Source organism: Theropithecus gelada, chromosome 8, assembly GCF_003255815.1.
Source record: "Theropithecus gelada isolate Dixy chromosome 8, Tgel_1.0, whole genome shotgun sequence".
In the NCBI taxonomy this organism is placed as follows: domain Eukaryota; kingdom Metazoa; phylum Chordata; class Mammalia; order Primates; family Cercopithecidae; genus Theropithecus; species Theropithecus gelada.
In genome coordinates this window covers 117,219,466-117,237,168 of record NC_037676.1, presented here as the reverse complement: position 1 = coordinate 117,237,168, position 17,703 = coordinate 117,219,466, and the positions used below count along the sequence as shown (strand labels likewise).

The 17,703-nt window shown below is 38.1% G+C and overlaps 1 protein-coding gene across 1 annotated transcript; it reads right to left on the bottom strand.

The window, feature by feature from the left end:
• Positions 1-8,008: 8,008 nt before the first annotated feature.
• On the bottom strand, positions 8,009-11,841 carry LOC112629992 (solute carrier family 2, facilitated glucose transporter member 3-like). Its single transcript, XM_025393949.1, is given in 2 exon segments — positions 8,009-11,579; positions 11,673-11,841. Coding segments are annotated over 2 exon segments (1,398 nt in total). The 5' UTR covers positions 11,688-11,841; the 3' UTR covers positions 8,009-10,196.
• Positions 11,842-17,703: the final 5,862 nt, after the last annotated feature.

The window sequence follows — 17,703 nt, the reverse complement described above, 5'->3', positions numbered from 1 at the left end:
AGGCGGATCACCTGAGGTCAGGAGTTCGAGACCAGGTTGGTCAACATGGTGAAACCCCATCTCTACTAAAAATACAAAAATTAGCCTGGAGTGGTGGCACACACCTGTAATCCCAGCTACTCTGGAGGCTGAGTCAGGAGAATCGCCTGAACCTGGGAGGCAGTGGTTGCAGTGAGCCAAGATTGTACCACTGCACTCCAGCCTAGGCAACAAAGCAAGATTCCATCTAAAAAAAAAAAAAAAAAAAAAGGAAAAAAAGAAAAATACAGTCATAAATGTATACAAGCTTTTAATAATCATCAGTGTATAAGAGTCAATCTCTTAAGTGTATTTAGCATCTTAATACAGACAATTTTGAGTTAATGAACTATGTTAGGCAGTTAAATGTTTCGATTCAATTTTGTACGCGACCTCTTCTTTTAAATACATTTGTAAGTGTTTAGGTCATTGAAGACTCATAAACAGTTTGGCTATCTCATATTCCCTTCATAACTCATGAAGGAAGTTGCTACATATTTTTTTGTAATTATTATGTTTCCCTTCAGCACCTTGGGGCCTAGAACATCATGTTTTTATATTTAAATTAGGAGAAAAATGTATATATCACTAAGGTATGAAAGGTTTTATTGTCTCTCATGGAGGCCATCAGACTACCTTACATTTTCCCTGTGGAAAAAGAAAAAAAATACAGAAATTGAAAATGTTTACTGATGTGTCCCTTTTTCTGTTTTAGTGCCACATAGTCAAGAACAGATGGTTCCACACATTCTGCTGCCATCCTGATCAATTGCCTGTGGGCACACTGTGGCCACACTGTCATCCTGATCAACTGCCTGTGGGCACACTGCTCCACAGCGATTTGTGGTCTCTGCTGCTAGAAGTTCCAGCAGCTGGTAACTTTTAAATGACCCATTCTTACATTAATAATAATAATAATCACAATAATAAAAATGCCATCTTCTAGATACCCTGCTGCATAGTTGTAAGCAATTAGGTGTTTTTGCAGTCACAATTCAGTTGTGTGTTTATGTGAATTAATTTTGTCTTCATGTTTTTAAAAAGTAAACATAAGTTGGCTGTGGAACTCCCATTTTCATAATGGTGTAACATGCTTCATCTGGAAACTTTGTGATAATCATATCACTTCTGATGAGCAAATATCATTTTCCTCTTGAGGGTGTCTGATACTAATGCTGTTATTTGACTCTTCCCTGCTCTGGTATTCCTTGCTCTGACTGATCTTTAGCTCTGTAGACTGGCATCCACAGCAGCCATCCCTAGTTCCTTGTGGTCTCTGGTTGTATGGCTTGCCCTTCTTGACCAAACTCTTGGCCAAAGTCCCTTCAGCGTAAGGACTCTGTTCATTCAGTCTAAAGACTCTGAATGTGCACTGGTCCTGTTGGGAGTTGTGTACTCTGCTCTCTCTGCCACTTGATTCCTGCTGGGTTTTGCAAGGCTTGTTCTTGGGCTCATCTATGGAAGCACCTCAACGAGACATTTGTCATCTCTGCCCCAATTTGGACTTTCTAGCACTTCTCTAAATGAAGAGTTTCAAAGAACTTGAAATTTTACTTGAATGTTTCTTTGAAGATATGATCCTCTCCTCTGGGATTTTGCTAATCCAGTCTGAGTATCTATATCCCATTTTCTTTTTCACCCTAAGTCAAGTCTCAAAGTATAGGACTGTGGCTTTCTCCTCAGGGACTCAGAGAGCATCTAAATCATAAATTATTGACTTCAAATATTCTCCAAACTCAGTCTTCCTTGTCCAAAAGTGTACATGAGTGCGTGTGTGCATGTGTGTGTTTAATATTTTTTCCCTGTGTAGCAGGAAGCTGCTCTTAGGTGATCATCCTCAATCCTTCACTCTATGCCTGTTTCATAGACTTTACTCAGTCCTCTAGGCTCTGCTTCTTGTTCTTCTAAGAAAACTTTTTTTTTTTTTTTTTTTTTTTTGCTGCTGTTGTTATTTAAAACCACAAACTGAAAACTGTCCTCATAGTAAATTCCTGGGGTCTTACATATGGAAAACTTTTTGGTTTTTTGACAATTGTGTTTGCTATGAATCTCAAATCCATTTACATAGCTTCTCAATTGAGTTCTTTGTTCTTAGCTGTCCTTGAATGCCCTACTTGGGTCCCTAGGGCTGGTGATACCACTTTAGTAGTGCAGGGGAGGATAAAGGTAATAGGAACTGGGGGTTAAAGAAAAGGAACATGTAATGCCAAACTGTTATCTTTGACACATTCATGTACCTTTATTTACAGTGTCACACAATACTACATTTGTGACAGATGTGGAAATTGTACCCATCTTACAGACAAAACAGTAGATTCTAAGACATTATTTTCCCTACTATCACACACCTGACAAGAACAAGACTAGAACCTAGATCCTTTGATTTTTGGTAATATGCCACAGATTCCTCTGCTATTCTTTTTTCTTTTTTTATTTTACTTTAAGTTCTGGGGTACATGTGCAGAACGTGCAGATGTGTTACATAGGTATACATGTGCCATGGTGGTTTGCCTCTCCCATCAACCAGTCATCTACATTAGGTAATTCTCCTAATGCTATCCCTCCCTGCCAACAGGCCCCAGTGTGTGATATTCCTCTCCCTGTGTCCATGTGTTCTCATTGCTCAACTCCTACTTATGAGTGAGAAAAGGCGGTGTTTGGTTTTCTGTTCCTATGTTAATTTGCTGAGAATGATGGTTTCCAGCTTCATCCTTGTCCCTGCAAAGGACATGAACACATTTTTTCGATGTTTGTATAGTATTCCATGGTGTATATGTGCCACATTTTCTTCATCCAGTCTATCGTTGATGGGCATTTTTGTTGGTTCCAAGTCTTTGCTATTGTGAATAGTGATGCAATAAACATACAAGTGCATGTTTCTTTATAGTGGAATTATTTATAATGCTTTGAGTATATACCCAGTAATGAGATTGCTGGGTCAAATGGTATTTCTGGTTCTAGATCCTTGAGGAATCACCACACTGTCTTCCACAATGGTTGAACTAATTTACACTCCCACCAACAGTGTAAAAGCTTTCCTATTTCTCTGCATCCTCTCCAGCATCTGTTGCTTCCTGACTTTTTAATGATCGCCATTCTAACTGGCGTGAAATGGTATCTCATTGTGGTTTTCATTTGCATTTCTCTAATGACCAGTGATGATGAGCTTTTTTTATGTTTGTTGGTGGCATAAATGTCTTCTTTTGAGAAGTGTTTGCTCATATTCTTCATCCACTACTTTTTATCTTTTTTTTTCTTTTTTTTTATGGAGTCTCACTCTGTTGCCCAGGCTGGAGTGCAGTGATGAGATCTCAACTCACTACAACCTCTGCCTCCCAGGTTCAAGCAATTCTCGTGCCTCAGACTCCTGAGTAGCTGGGGTTCCAGGTGTGTGCTGCCATGCCCGGGTAATTTTTGTATTTTTAGTAGAGACAGGGTTTCACCATGTTGGCCAGGCTGGTCTCGAAGTCCTGACATCAAGTGATGTGCCTGACTCAACCTCTCAAAGTGCTGGGATTAGAAGTGTGAGCCACCACACCTGGCCTGCCATTCTTTACTTTGTTTCATTTTGGTTGTAGTTGCCCTAAATCCCTCAAACTATCATAAGTTTTTTTTTTTTTTTTTTTTTTTTTTTTTTTTTTTTTTTCTTTATAGGAAAGGCACAGAATGACATAGTTGGTGAAATGAAAACATCCAGCCTGTCAGATTTATGCACATTGTATCTAATATAACTTCCCACGTTTTATCTTTTTTACTATGAGATAGCTTCTCTTTCCTGCTAAGCCAACTGAAATCCACATCCCCAATATAATTTCTTAGATTTATATATGTGTATATAGTTTAAAAATCAGAAGCTAACAAACGGGTAAATCATATTACTTTAATGCTTCATTTTTATAATCTCATCCTTCTGGGTTATATATATATGTACAATAGAGAAATAGGCAGATTCTGCATACATATTGTGTAGATTCTATACAAATTGGATTTTATTCTAAGTACAATGAGAAGCTGGTTAGGAATTTCAAGCTAGGGAATGAAGTGACTTGATTACCATTTCTTAAAAGGTGAGTCAAACTGCTGAGAGGAGATCAAATTGAAAATAGGGGGAAGGCAAAGAGCAGAAAGGGAGAGGAAACAGAGGGGAAGAGACTGTTATAACTGTGAGGCAAGAGATGCCTCAGTCTGAATTAGGGCAACGGGAACAGAGATGGAGAGCGTGATAGTTAGGGCACGTATTGGCAGTAGAGTGAATAGGACTTCCTTTGCTTCTTACCTGGAAGCAAACTTCAAAGACACAGGCAGTAATTCACTGTAATTCTCCCGTTTCGCTAAATACATTTAGTATGGTTTCCATACTCATCTAATATGAAACCAGGAGGAAGTATAGACCTCAATGCATAATAAATAGAAAACAGTTATTACTACATATTCTAATATTCTTGGTTTTTCAGTATCATTTTAACAAGGCACAATGTTTAAGGAAAAAAATTTCTCAAATGTTGGCATACTGAAATAGACAGTTAATTTATTATCATTAATATCAGGATTGTTTTAAGGCCAATGGAATTGGATTTTCCTTTTGTTCCTAATCCAAGAAGTGTTTATTTTTGTTGATATTCTTGGCTTAGTGTAAAGTCTATCTTTTGAGATTGGCATTCCCCTGTGACTAAATGGTGAATTATGCTGTCTGGAAAGTTATCATGAGTTCCACTGTGGTTTTGGTTCAGTAAGTTTTTATGTATTTTTACAAATTTTGTACATATACCCAGAGGTTTTTTGGCACTGGTTACATTTTGAAATTCAAGAGAGTAAATATGAACCATTTAACGGTCTCCAATTCTAGGTTCATCATTTTAAATATATTAAAATATGCATACAAGAAGTTTTCTGAAATTTAAAACAGAGACTAATTTGGCAAAGATTGTATTAATATTACAAAAAAAGCAGCTTTCTCTGCGGCTCATTTGAATACATGTCCTTTAGGTCAAGAGAGAGATATTATAAACCTGAGCTCTGGAACTTAGAGGAAGTGCATTTAATATTCTGGATATTTGTTTTGTATACCTAGTAGTGGGCTAAGACCAATGCTAATTGATTTAACCTATTCCTGGAAAACCTTTCAAGCTTACAGTAAACTTAAATTTAGCAACAGTATAGAGAAATGCAAAAGTATTTGGGAATGAAGAAAAATTCATTTAAAAAATAAAGCATAGCTCTTTCAAGAACATAAAATATGTATTTGCTGAAGCATTTCTTTCATGTGGCACATGTAAATGATCCACTAGCAAAATGAAGCCACATATGGCATATTTTACTGAAAGTTTAATTTATAATAAAATGAGACCTATAATTCTTATTTATGCACATCATTAGCTCCACAAATTAACTATTAATTGCACAGGTTAAATAATGTCAACCAAAGATATAATATAATAAAGGTGAAAATAATAAGAAATACTCAGAATTATGTGACATACATCTTGGAAACTGCTTTTCACCTTGACAATGTGAGTTTCATTCAGGAACTTACAATGAACACTCACACATAGGTAATGGTGATATTTTAATAAAGGGGTATTATTTTGTGCATAATCACAATGAGACTATGTTATGACAGAGGTAGACAGCAGTTTCAGAGGCAGCAGCAGTGGTTTGAGACATAGGATTGTTGGTACTATTGTTATTTTCTGTCTCATGGTACCCTCATTTTGGCCACTGCTTTTTCATCTGCCAAGGAACATCAGCAACTCTTGTCTGCTACCACCTCAGAATGTTGTCAGAGCTTTCATATTTTGCTTGGTAACCCCTTGAGATCTTTGGATGAAAAGAGCTATAAAAATCCAAAGTGTTTTTCTAGGTGGGGGTTTCCAAAATTGGCCCATTTGAGGGAGCCACCCACTTGGATATTGAATGCCCTCTCTGTGTAATGTGGAAAAAGTGGTTGGTGAAAATTTGCTCCTCTAGCATCACCGAAGAAAAAAGAAAAAAAAAAAAAAAAAAAAACAGACATCTTTATTGTTTAGAAAGTAAAACACACCCATTGGGGATCACTTCATCATTTTTTTAAGTGAATGAAAACATCACAAGTTGAACTGATGAAATGCAGGATAAGTGCAAACAGACTACACCCTTCCTCTTTCAGTCACAAGAAGAAGTGGTCTGCCAAGTCTCCCCACTACACCCTCCCTGTCTAGTGAAGGGCCCTAGTTGGCTTGCAAACCATGTCCGTATCAGAGCTACAACTAATCATGCCACTGTTGAGTCATCAACAGAAAATCCCACAGACTGGTTGCTTTCCTCTTTGTGGTGTAGAGCAATGATTTGAAAGAGAATCTATTCCCGGTCATCTTTTCTCTTTTCATCTGAGTCATTTTTCCCCCTCTTCTTACTCTCATTTCTTCCAGTTTTTAATTATCATATTTCTCTTAACCCATCCTTTTCTAATCTCAAGGGCTATTTTAAAAGAATGCTTGCTCACCAAATGCAACTCTCCAAGAGCTCATTTGGAAAAAATAATATCTTTCTGTCTCTCCAGCTGCCAAAAGTCATCATGAGTCATGTTTTTGACTCAATTGACAGAAATACTTAGTATAAATAGCTGGCCTTTCCCAGAGTAGCCCCTTAGCTGCCATTCCATCTTGCTGATTTTAACTAACTGAGAAGATGCAGCATTTGACTGGAGTAGCCTACCTGGTCATTATGGCCTTCTTATTTTCCTCATCTTTGTTACACCTGGCTAAAGCAGTCCATTGAGTGGGAGATAAGCAAAATACATGGTTGTCTGTGAGCATTCTAGCTCTATAGTATCTTGTTTGGATCATTCTTGTCAAGTTACTTCCCCTAAATTGAACTGGTTTCCCGTATACTAAATCAGAAATTAAGTAACCTAGTTTCTAAATACGAATAATATTAATAAAATAATAAAGTCATTCCTTAAAAATGTTATTATGACAACTTGATATTAGTGACTTGGGAACCATGGAAAGAAACTCGACTCAAATAGACACGATATTGGATTTCTTAGTACATTAAGAAGTAAGTATATTTAGTGGAGTACAAAGGAACTATTGATGGTGTTTACTATTGACCTTGTCAAAGTCAAAGTTTTTAAAACTGAAAAAAGATGACTCATATAAATATAGAATAAACATGTCGAAAGTTTATTTAACTCATTAACAAGGCTTACAGGTCAAGAGTTTAACCGCGTAAGAAGAATCAGTAAAATACATGGATACACATATTTACTCACTGATTTATTAACCTCAAAGAATTGATTTGCAAATTCTGGACTTTCTGACCTATAGAACTTGAGAAATTCTGAAAGTTCTATAGGTGAGGAAGTCGAGAAGGGAAGATTATAAATATGCTGGAACTCCATCAGTTTGGGCCAAAGTTTGTTGTTTACAGGCTGTCAGAAAAGAATGATTAGGAGCAGGCTGGAACTTAAAAGGGCCCAAGCTGTATCCTCAGGGAAGGCTGAAACATTTTAGCCTTAAATGTTCCCCAGTTTAGACCTAGGGAAGTCTGAACTGACTGAAAAAGTCAGCCCTACCCAGAGTAATCTCTCTAATTTATACTTAGTTGATCAGAAACTTCATTTGTGTAGGCAAAAAATCCCTTTACCTAGATTAATGTTTGATTAGACAACTGAGAAAAACCTGTGTACACAACTCCAAAATGGCTGCTGTGTCCCTTCCATCCTCCACCTCTTATGAAGAATATCTCTTAGAGCCCACCTTACCTGGAAACACACTAGAAAGGCAATTCTGGAGAGCTGCAGTTTATCCTAGCCAAGGCGCCACAACCACAAAGTCATTTGTGTATACTTATGGACTGAAAAAACAAAGGCTGGATTAATATTGCTTAATTAGATGCAAAACTGATTAATGTTCAGTAAGGCAAAAGAACACTGATACACTGTTGGTGGGAATATAAATTAGTTCTACCATTGCGCAAAGCACTATGTCAATTTCTTTTTTTTTTTTTTTCATGTACATTCAGAATTTTTATTTTAAAACAAAGAATCAGAGTAACATTAGTAATAGAAAATCCATATGGAAATATTCACAATCTTCTCAGTGAGAAAGGGGGCCCTGCCTTACTGCCGACCTACTGTTTGAGGAACCAGAAGTTGACGTGAAATTGCAAGGTCACCTTTTCAAGCTAAACCCCACTCCATAGCTATGTCCTTTTTTTTTTTTTTTCCTTGAGATGGAGTCTTGCACTGTGGCCTGGGCTAGGGTGCAATGACGCGATCTGCAACCTCTGCGTCCCGGGTTCACGTGATTCTCCTGCCTCAGCCTCCCGAGTAGCTGGGATTACAGGCGCCCGCCACCACGCCCAGTTAATTTTTGCATTTTTAGTAGAGACAGGGTTTCACTATGTTGGCCAGATTGATCTCGAATCCCTGACCGCCCGCCTCGGCCTCCCAAAGTGCTGGGATTACAGGCGAGAGCCACCGCACCCGGCCTCAGCTGTGTGTTTATATTCAAAGGCTCCACAGGAACAGTGAGAACTGAGAACCAAAATACTGTCACTGGCAAGGGTTTGGCTAACGCTTCTGAGATGTGTAAGCACCAAAAAGGGAAAGGGAGATTGAGCAACATATGAAAATGGGGCTGTAGGAACAAACACAGAGAAAATAAGTCAACAATAATGTACTTCCACCCAGAGCAAAGTGACAGTGCACATACATTCATCCTCTCAAGTGTGGCTACACTGCACATTGACTCATGCTATATCAAACGTGGTTTATTGGAAAGATTCAAGTCCCCTAAGGGCACTCGGCATCGGACCACAGTGACATGGTAACAGACATACACAAGCGTGCCGTGACCCTAAAGCAACAACACACTTTAGATAATAATCGCTCAGAAAAAAATCCTCTCCCAGAGCTGAGGTTACACATTCCAAGTTTGCTATAAACATTCTTTGGGGAATTCCTTTAAAGGTATGAGTTAAAATAAAACAGAAAATCAACACCTAAAATCTCCTAAAGAACAAAGTGGAGAAATAATGAATCTCTACCAAGAACCAATTATTTGTGGTTTCTCATTTGGATGGCTCTCCCACAAGATAGGTGGCAGATTACTTCAAAAGTCATGAGACTACTACAAGAAGAAGGAGTTATTTCGTCCAGTGAGGGGAACAGCCTTTCTAGAAATCACTTTCCCTTCCCTCAACTCCGTCCAAAATTAGAACCCATCAACCGTCATTAACTACAATGCCCATATTAGTTAATAATCCTAGACTTCAAGTACTACTACATGTAAACTATTATCTTAAAGAAAAAAATTATAAAGGAAATCAGTAGCTTTATTATATAAGCATATGACTTTTATGAAAAATTAAACTTCAAGAGTTTCCATCTGAAGGACAAAAATTGTTAAGAGGTAAAGTACAGCCCTCAGGCACCACATCATTTACCCTCCAATAATGAACTACATTTCTCCCTAAATTCTTCTTATTGCACCTGAACCTCTCCAGCATCAAATCTTTTACTCTATAACCTATCTTTAAACACCTCCCTCTAATCTCAATTTCCTTCTGTTTTAATTATTTGGTAAAATTATGCTTAAAAAAATAAATATTTCCACCATGGCACATATATACCTATGTAACAAAGCTGCACATTCTGCACATGTATCCTGGAGCTTAATGTAAAAAAAAATTATGTAATTAAACCAGAGGATAAAATAAATAAAACTCAAGTTTACTTGCCGTGTAGAGCTGTGTGGAAGTGAAGAAGGTGCTCTTACATAAACCCCCTCTGCCTTCCACACTCATATGTGCATCTGCTTCCTGTTAAGTCTGAGGTTGGGGGAACTGCACCTTACTTTTCCTCTCCTATATCCCCTAATGTGGCAATATTAGAACCCAAGGGAGGAAAAGCTGGCAAAGTTGTCATATGCCAAGTGGCCAATCCCTCCTGAAATGAAGGTAGGTTCACTTGGTCTCTCCTAAGCAGAAGAGAATGTCCAGGAAATAAAATATTTAAAAAGCCATTGAAAATCCAACAAACCCCAGCCTTGGGGTGCTCATGGAGTGTGTGGGATGAGAAAGGAATCAAGTAGCAGCATTCAGAAGCAATCCTGGGTTCATCCTGATGAGGTCTCTCCCTTGTTCAGGGAGAGATGGCTTTCCCATGCTGGGAGGGAGGTGGAAGCGGGCATGACTTAGACATTGGTGGTGGTCTCCTTAGGAGGCTGGATGCTGTTCATCTCCATGACGCCGTCCTTCCCAGATCTATCTGCACCATGTGCCTGCCCTTCAAAGGCCCATGTGATATCCTCGAAAGTCCTGCCACGGGTCTCAGGGACTTTGAAGAAGGTAAAGGCCAAGAAGGTAATGAGGAAGCCGGTGAAGATAATAAAAACGTAGGCTCTTAAATAGTGAGCAGCAGAGGGGAAGAGCAATCCGACTAGGAAGTTGGAGGTCCAGTTGGAGCAGCCGGCTACTGCCATCGCAGCTGGGCGGGGGCCCTGGCTGAAGAGTTCGGCCACAATAAACCAGGGAATGGGGCCTGGTCCAATTTCAAAGAAGGCTACAAAGACCAGGATAGCCCCAATACAGACAAAGCTCATCCCATTATAGTTATCCTTTAATAACAAAGAAATAGTCATGAGTGTGGAACAAACAGCCATCCCTCCAAGGCCTGTCATATGCAGAGTCCTTCTTCCTGCCCTTTCCACCAGAAATAGAGAAACTACAGTGAAGATCGTATTAACCACACCTGCGCCAATGGTGGCATAGATGGGCTCTTGAACACCTGCATCCTTGAAGATTCCTGTTGAGTAGTAGAACACAGCATTGATGCCAGAGAGCTGCTGAGAGAGCTGGAGCACAATGGAAATGATGATGGGCTGTCAGTAGCTGGACACTCTAAAGAGCTCCAGCACGGTGACTTGCTTTTCTTGTGACATCCTTGCACTCTCATCTTTCATCTCCTGGATGTCTTGGGATACATCCTGGGTGCCCCACAACCGCTGGAGGATCTGCTTAGCATTCTCCTCTTCTTTTCTGTTAATGAGCAAAAATCTGGGACTTTCAGGGCAAAATGGAAGGGTTGCACTTTGTAGGATAGCAGGAAGGATGGTGAAGCCCAATAGCAACGGCCAGAGCTCTTCAGACCCAAGGATGAATTCCAGACCAAAGATCTGGGCCACCAGAATTCCAACCACGATGCCCAGCTGGTTGAGAGTGCCAAAGGCACCCCGCAGGGCAGTAGGCGAGATCTCTCCGATGTACATGGGCACAAACCCTGTGCAGAGTCCGCAAAAGAGGCCAATAACCAAGCGGCCCAGGATCAGCATTTCAACTGACTTCGCTACTTTACACAGTCCCATAAAGCAGCCACCAGTGACAGCCAACAGGTTGACAATCAGCATTGAATTACGCCTGCCAAAGCGGTTGACGAAGAGTCTGACGGAAAAGGAGCCGATCATACCCCCGACGGAGAATATGGCCACAGACAAGGACCAGAGAGACGTGAGCAGCACCTCAGAGGGAGGGATATTTGCCTTCTCCGTCAAACTTTTATTGATAAATTCCTTTATGATCTTCTCAGGAGCATTGATGACCCCAGTGTTGTAGCCAAACTGAAAAGAGCCGATTGTAGCAACTGTGATGGCAAAGATCAGAGCTGGGGTGACCTTCTGTGTCCCCATGGCCCGAATCTAATTCAAGTCTTCAAGAAAGATCTAGGGGTGTAATTCCAGAAACAGCTTTTTCAGCCAACAAAACCTTCAAAATGTCCTTCTCAGCAGCAAGTCTTCTCCAGGTCCTCAGGAAGGATCCAGAGTCTCACCACTACAGCATCTCTGTCAATTTCTTAAAGAGCTAAAAGCAGGACTACCATTTGACCCGCAATCCCATTACTGGGTATGTACCCAGAGGAATATAAATCATTCTACCATAAAGACACATGCGTGTGATATGTTCGTTGTAGCACTGTGCACAAGAGCAAAGACGTGGAATCAACCTAAATGCCCCTCAATGACAGATTGGATAGTGCAAACATGCTGCATATACACCATGAAATACTATGCAGCCATGAAAAAGAACAAGATCATGTCTTTTGTGAGAATATGGATGGAGATGGAGGCTATTATCCTTAGCAAACTAACATGGGAACAGAAAATCAAATACCACATGTTCTCACTTATAAATAGGAACTAAATGATGAGAACTTATGAATACAACAAATGAAACAACAAACACTGGGATCTACTTGAGGATGGAGGCAGCAGTTTCCTCCATGCTGTTCTGTTGATAGTGAGTGAGTTCTTACCAGATCTGATGGTTTTATAAGAAGCTCTTCCCCCTTCAAGCTCTCTCCTGCCTATGGCCATGTAAGACTTGCATGCCTCCCCTTCTGCCATGACTGTAAATTTCCCGAGGCCTCCCCAGCCACGCAGAACTCTGAGTCAATTAAACCTCTTTCCTTTATAAATTATCCAGTCTTTGGTATGTCTTTAAAGCAGTGTGAAAACAGACTAATACAGTTGGCACATACTTATTCCTATTAGTCTCTTATAATCCTTTTTATTTTTGTGGCATCATTTGCAATATCTCTTCTTTCATTTCTGATTTTACTTATCTTAGTCTCCCCTCTAAGGGGACCAGTTTTCTTGAACTTTTCAATAAACCATCTTTATTTTCTCTATTTTTACATTCTTTAGCTTATTTTTACTGTCATCTTTATGATTTTCACCCTCCTATAACATTGGGATTATGTTTTTTCTAAGTTTTTACAGTGTCAATTTAGGTTGTTTTATCAAGATATGTATTATTTTTCATGAAAACTTCTATTGCTATAAACTTCTGTCTTAATACTTCATCCCATAAGCTTCGATATGCTATGTTTTCATTTTTGTTTGCTTCAAGATATTTTCTAATTTCCCTTTTCATTTCTTTTTTGACCCATTGATTGTTCAAAAGTGTGTTGTTTAATTTTTGCATATTTACGAATTTTCCAGTTTTCCTTCTGATATTGATTTCTAGTTTCCTTCCATTGTGGTCAAAAAAGACATTTGGTATGATTTTAATCTTCTTAAATTTGTCAGGACATGTTTTGTTACCAAATATGTGATTTATCCTGAAGAATGTTCTGGATGAACTTGAAAATATTGTATATTCTGTTGCTGTTTGATTGAATGAATGATCCACTCACATCCCTTAGACCTCTAGCATGTGGTCTCTAGTGTTCTTCAGGTCAAATGCTTTCTGCTGATAGTTTGTCTGGTTTTTCTATACATTACTGAAAGTGAGGTATTGAAGTATCCTACTGAAGCTATTTTGCTGTCTAGTCTTCTCTTCAATTCTATCAGTGTTTGCTTCATATATTTAGGTGCTCTGGTTTGGTTGCATATATATTTATAATTGTTATATTTTCCTGGTGTATTATCTCTTATATTATAATTTGATGGTCTTGTTTGTCTCTTGAGATAGTTTCTGACTTGAAATTCGTTTTGTCTGATATAAGTATATTCACCTGTCTTCTTTTTTGGTTACTATTTGTACAGAATATCTTTTTCCATCTCTTCACTTTCAGTCTAAGTTTGTCCTTAAATCTAAAGTACGTTTCTTATAGTCAGCATATAGGTGGATCTTGTTTTAGTTGTTTGTATTTAATTCATTCAGTCACTCTATGTGTTTTGGTTGGAGAGCTTAATCAATTTACATAGCAAGTAATTATTGATAGGGAAGAATTTATTATTGCCATTTTGTTAATTATTTTCTGTTTGTATTGTAGTTCTCTTGTCCTGCTCTTCTCTCTTGCTGTTTTCCTTTGCATTTCATTTTTTTTGTAGTGATATGCTTTTATTATTTTCTTTTCATTTTCTGTAAGTTTTATAGGTATTTTATTTGTGGTTATCTTAGGGTTTATGTACAATACCTTATAACAGTCTATTTTAAACCAATAACAACTTAGTTTCAATCACATACAAAAATTTTAGTATTTTATGCCCCCACCCACTTTATGTTATTGACATCACAAGTTAAATCTATTTATATTGTGTATACATTATCATATTTTTATTTATAGTTAAATAACTTGTCTTTTAAATACTACTGCTATGATTTGAATGTATGTATTCCTCCAAAATTCATATGTTGGAACCTAATACCCAATATGAGAGTACTGAGATGAGGGGACTTATGGGAAGTGATGAAGTCATGAGTTCTTCACCTTCATGAATTAGTGCTCTTATTAAATAAATTGAAGGGTGCAACCTAGTCTTTTTTGCACTTTTGTCTGTTTTTGCCATGTGAGGATTCAGTGTCTCTCACTTTTGTGCCTCTGTAGCCATGTGAGATTGCAGCAAAAGGCACCACCTTAAAGTACACAGCAAGCCTTCACCAGACACCAAATCTGCTGGAGCCTTGACCTTGGACTTCCCAACCAAAATAACTATGAGAAATACGTTTTTATTGTTTATAAATTACTGCTGGCTGGGTATATTGTTACAGCAACACAAATAGACTAAGATAACTAGAATAAATGTAATTTATCTACCACTGCTACTATGATATGCTATTCTGTATTTGTCAGTATATTTACCTTTATCAGTTTTGTACCTTTGTATGCTATCATGTTGCTGTTTAGTGTTCTCACATATAACATTGAAAAACTCCCTCTAGAATTTCTTGCTAGGCAGTTATAGTGAGTACTATCTCAGCTTTTGTTTGTCGAAAGTCTTTATCATCCCTTCATTTTGAAGGACAATTTTCAAGTTCAGTAATCTTGGTAGGCAGTTTTTTCTTTCAAACTTTGAATGTAACATTCCACTGCCTTCTGGCATGTCTGGTTTCTGCTGAAAAGTCCACTGATAATCTTGTGAAATGTCCCTTGTATGTGACAAGTCACTTTTCTTTTGCTGCTTTCAAAATTTTGTCTTTACCTGACAATTTGATTATAATGTGTCTTGATGTGGATGTATTCAAGTTCATCTTATTTGACATTGTTTGAGCTCCCCAGATCTAGATGTTCATTTTATTTCTCAGGTTTAGGGCATTTTCAGACATTATTTCTTTGAATAAAATTTCTGGTCCTCTTGCTCTATCTTCTCCTTATTGGAAACCCATAATGCATATTGGTCCATTTTATGGTGTCTTACAAATACCTTAATGTCTTTATTATTGTTCATTCTCTTTTCTCTTGGCTTCTCTGACTGGATAATTTCTAATTAACTATCTTTGAGTTCACTTATTTCCTTTTCTGCTTGCTCTAGTCTGCTGATGAATCTTTTAAAATTTTGCAGCTCAATTATTGTATTTTTTAGCTCCAAGATATCTGTTTGGTTCCTCTGTAAATTTTTAAATTTTTTTCTTGAATTCACTTTTTGTTCATGCATTACTCTCCTGAGCTCACTGAACATTTTAACTATTGTTACTTTGAATTATCTGTTGTGTAATTCATATATCTCCATTTCATTAAATTTGGTTTCTTAAATGTTATTTTGTTTCTGGTTTTTGGATCATTTTCCCCTGTTTCTTCATTTTTTCTTGACTCTTTGTATGTGTACAGTAGAAAAAAAAATGTCACTTCTTCAAGTTCTCATACATTGGCCTTGTACAGGAGAAGAACTCCACCAATCACTGTCCTGAGTTTTCATGGGTCTCAAATCTTTGTGTTAGTTCAAACCACTGTTTTTGTTCTTTGGGGTCTCAGGCATCTAAGTTTTTTAGAACTTTCTTCAGTATAAATAAGGTCCTTTCAGCACTCTGAGATAGGCAGGTTAGAAGTTAATCTTGGGCCGGGCGGTAACTCATGCCTGTAATCCCAGCACTTTGAGAGGCTGAGGCCAGCAGATCACCTCAGGTCAGGAGTTTGAGACCAGCCTAGCTCACATGGTGAAACTCTGTTTCTACTAAAAAAAAAAAAAAAATGTATATATACACACACACACACACACACACACACACACACACACAAATTAGCTGGGCATGGTGGCGCATGCCTGTCATCTCAGCTACTCAGGAGGCTAGGAGTCTGAGGCAAGGGAATTGCTTAAACCTGGGAGGTGGAGGTTGCGGTGAGCTGAAATCATGCCCCTGCACTCCAGCCTGTGGGACAGAGCAAGACTCTGTCTCCAAAAAAAAAAAAAAGAAGTTAATCCACCAAGATAAGTTAGAACTCTGGATGCAAAATCCAACGCTTTTCCTCCTCAGGGAGAAGCTGGGAATTTGAGTTTACCACCCACTTGCTCTGCACTGAATGAGAAAAGGAACTGTGGTGAGTGGCCACATGCTAGTTCATGCCACTGTTCTATTCTCTGTAGCTCCCAGAATACTTGCTTATGCTAAACCCGGTCAGCTTTCCCAGGCAGATGAGATAGAAGCCAGACTCTTGAACAGCACTCAAAACATTTGGCCTACTACATGTACAATTAAACTCCTTTGCTTCTCAAGGAGAAGCTGAGTCAGGGATTTGCTTCTGATGGAATGGTGCTGTGCCAGAAGTGAAAATTTTGGCATGAGGAAGTTTTTGCTATTTCTACTGGTTCCAGTATTGCTGATTTTACACTTAACTGAGGTGCAGGAGTCTCTTAACTAATTTCTGGATTTCTCACAAAGGGGACCAATCCATCTGTTGTTAAACTGGTGTGTTCATGGGTGTAACATTTCTTCTGCCATCTTGCTGTCGTCATGCCAGGACCATTATTTTCTACTTGTGCAATATTTTTTAATGAAGAAATAAGATATAGACCCAAATTTGAAAATAATCTTGTTGAAAATAATTAATCAAATTTTTAAATCACCAATTGGTTTAGTAAGAACAAAGAAAACAGTGTGTTAATCTTGAATGTTTTATGCCATTAAAGTCTATATTACTGTTTTGAATATGACTGATTCATTATTTTTCTCTCCTAAACTAATAACCATATAGGTCATATTAATAAACCAATTATTCAGTAAATGTTTGAAAATATACATTTCCAATGCAGCTTGAAATGACATATTTAAGAAGAAATTTAAAAAATAATCTGTGCAGACATTTTGCTTCATCTGTCTGAAAATAATTTGAACAGTTTGTGATATATTCACTACATCCATCATTGAGCTTTTTTTTATTGTTCTGTAAGTTATTGGGGTACAGGTGGTATTTGGTTACACAAGTAACTTATTTAGTGGTAATGTGTAAGATTTTGGTACACCCATCACCTAAGCAGTAAACACTGCATCATATTTGTAGTCCTTTAACCCTCACCCTTCTCTCACTCTTCCCCTGAAGTCCCCAAAGTCCACTGTGTCATTCTTATGCTTTTGCGTCCTCATAGCTTAGCTCCCACATATAATTGAGAACATGGGAGGTTTGGTTTTCCATTCCTGAGTTACTTTACTTAGAATAATAGTCTCCAATCTCATCCAGGTTGCTGCAAATGCTGTTAATTCATTCCATTTTATGGCCGAGTAGTATTCCATCATATATATATATATAACAGTTTCTTTATCCACTCATTGATTGATGGGCATTTGGGTTGGTTCCACTTTTTAGCAGTTGAAAACTGTGCTACTATAAACATGTGTGTGCAAGTATCTTTCGTATAATGACTTCTTTTCCTCTGGGTAAATATACCCAGCAGCGGGATTGCAGGATCAACTTGTAGCTCCACTTTTAGTTCTTTAAGGAATCTCCATACTGTTTTCAATAGTGGCTGTACTAGTTTACATTCCCAC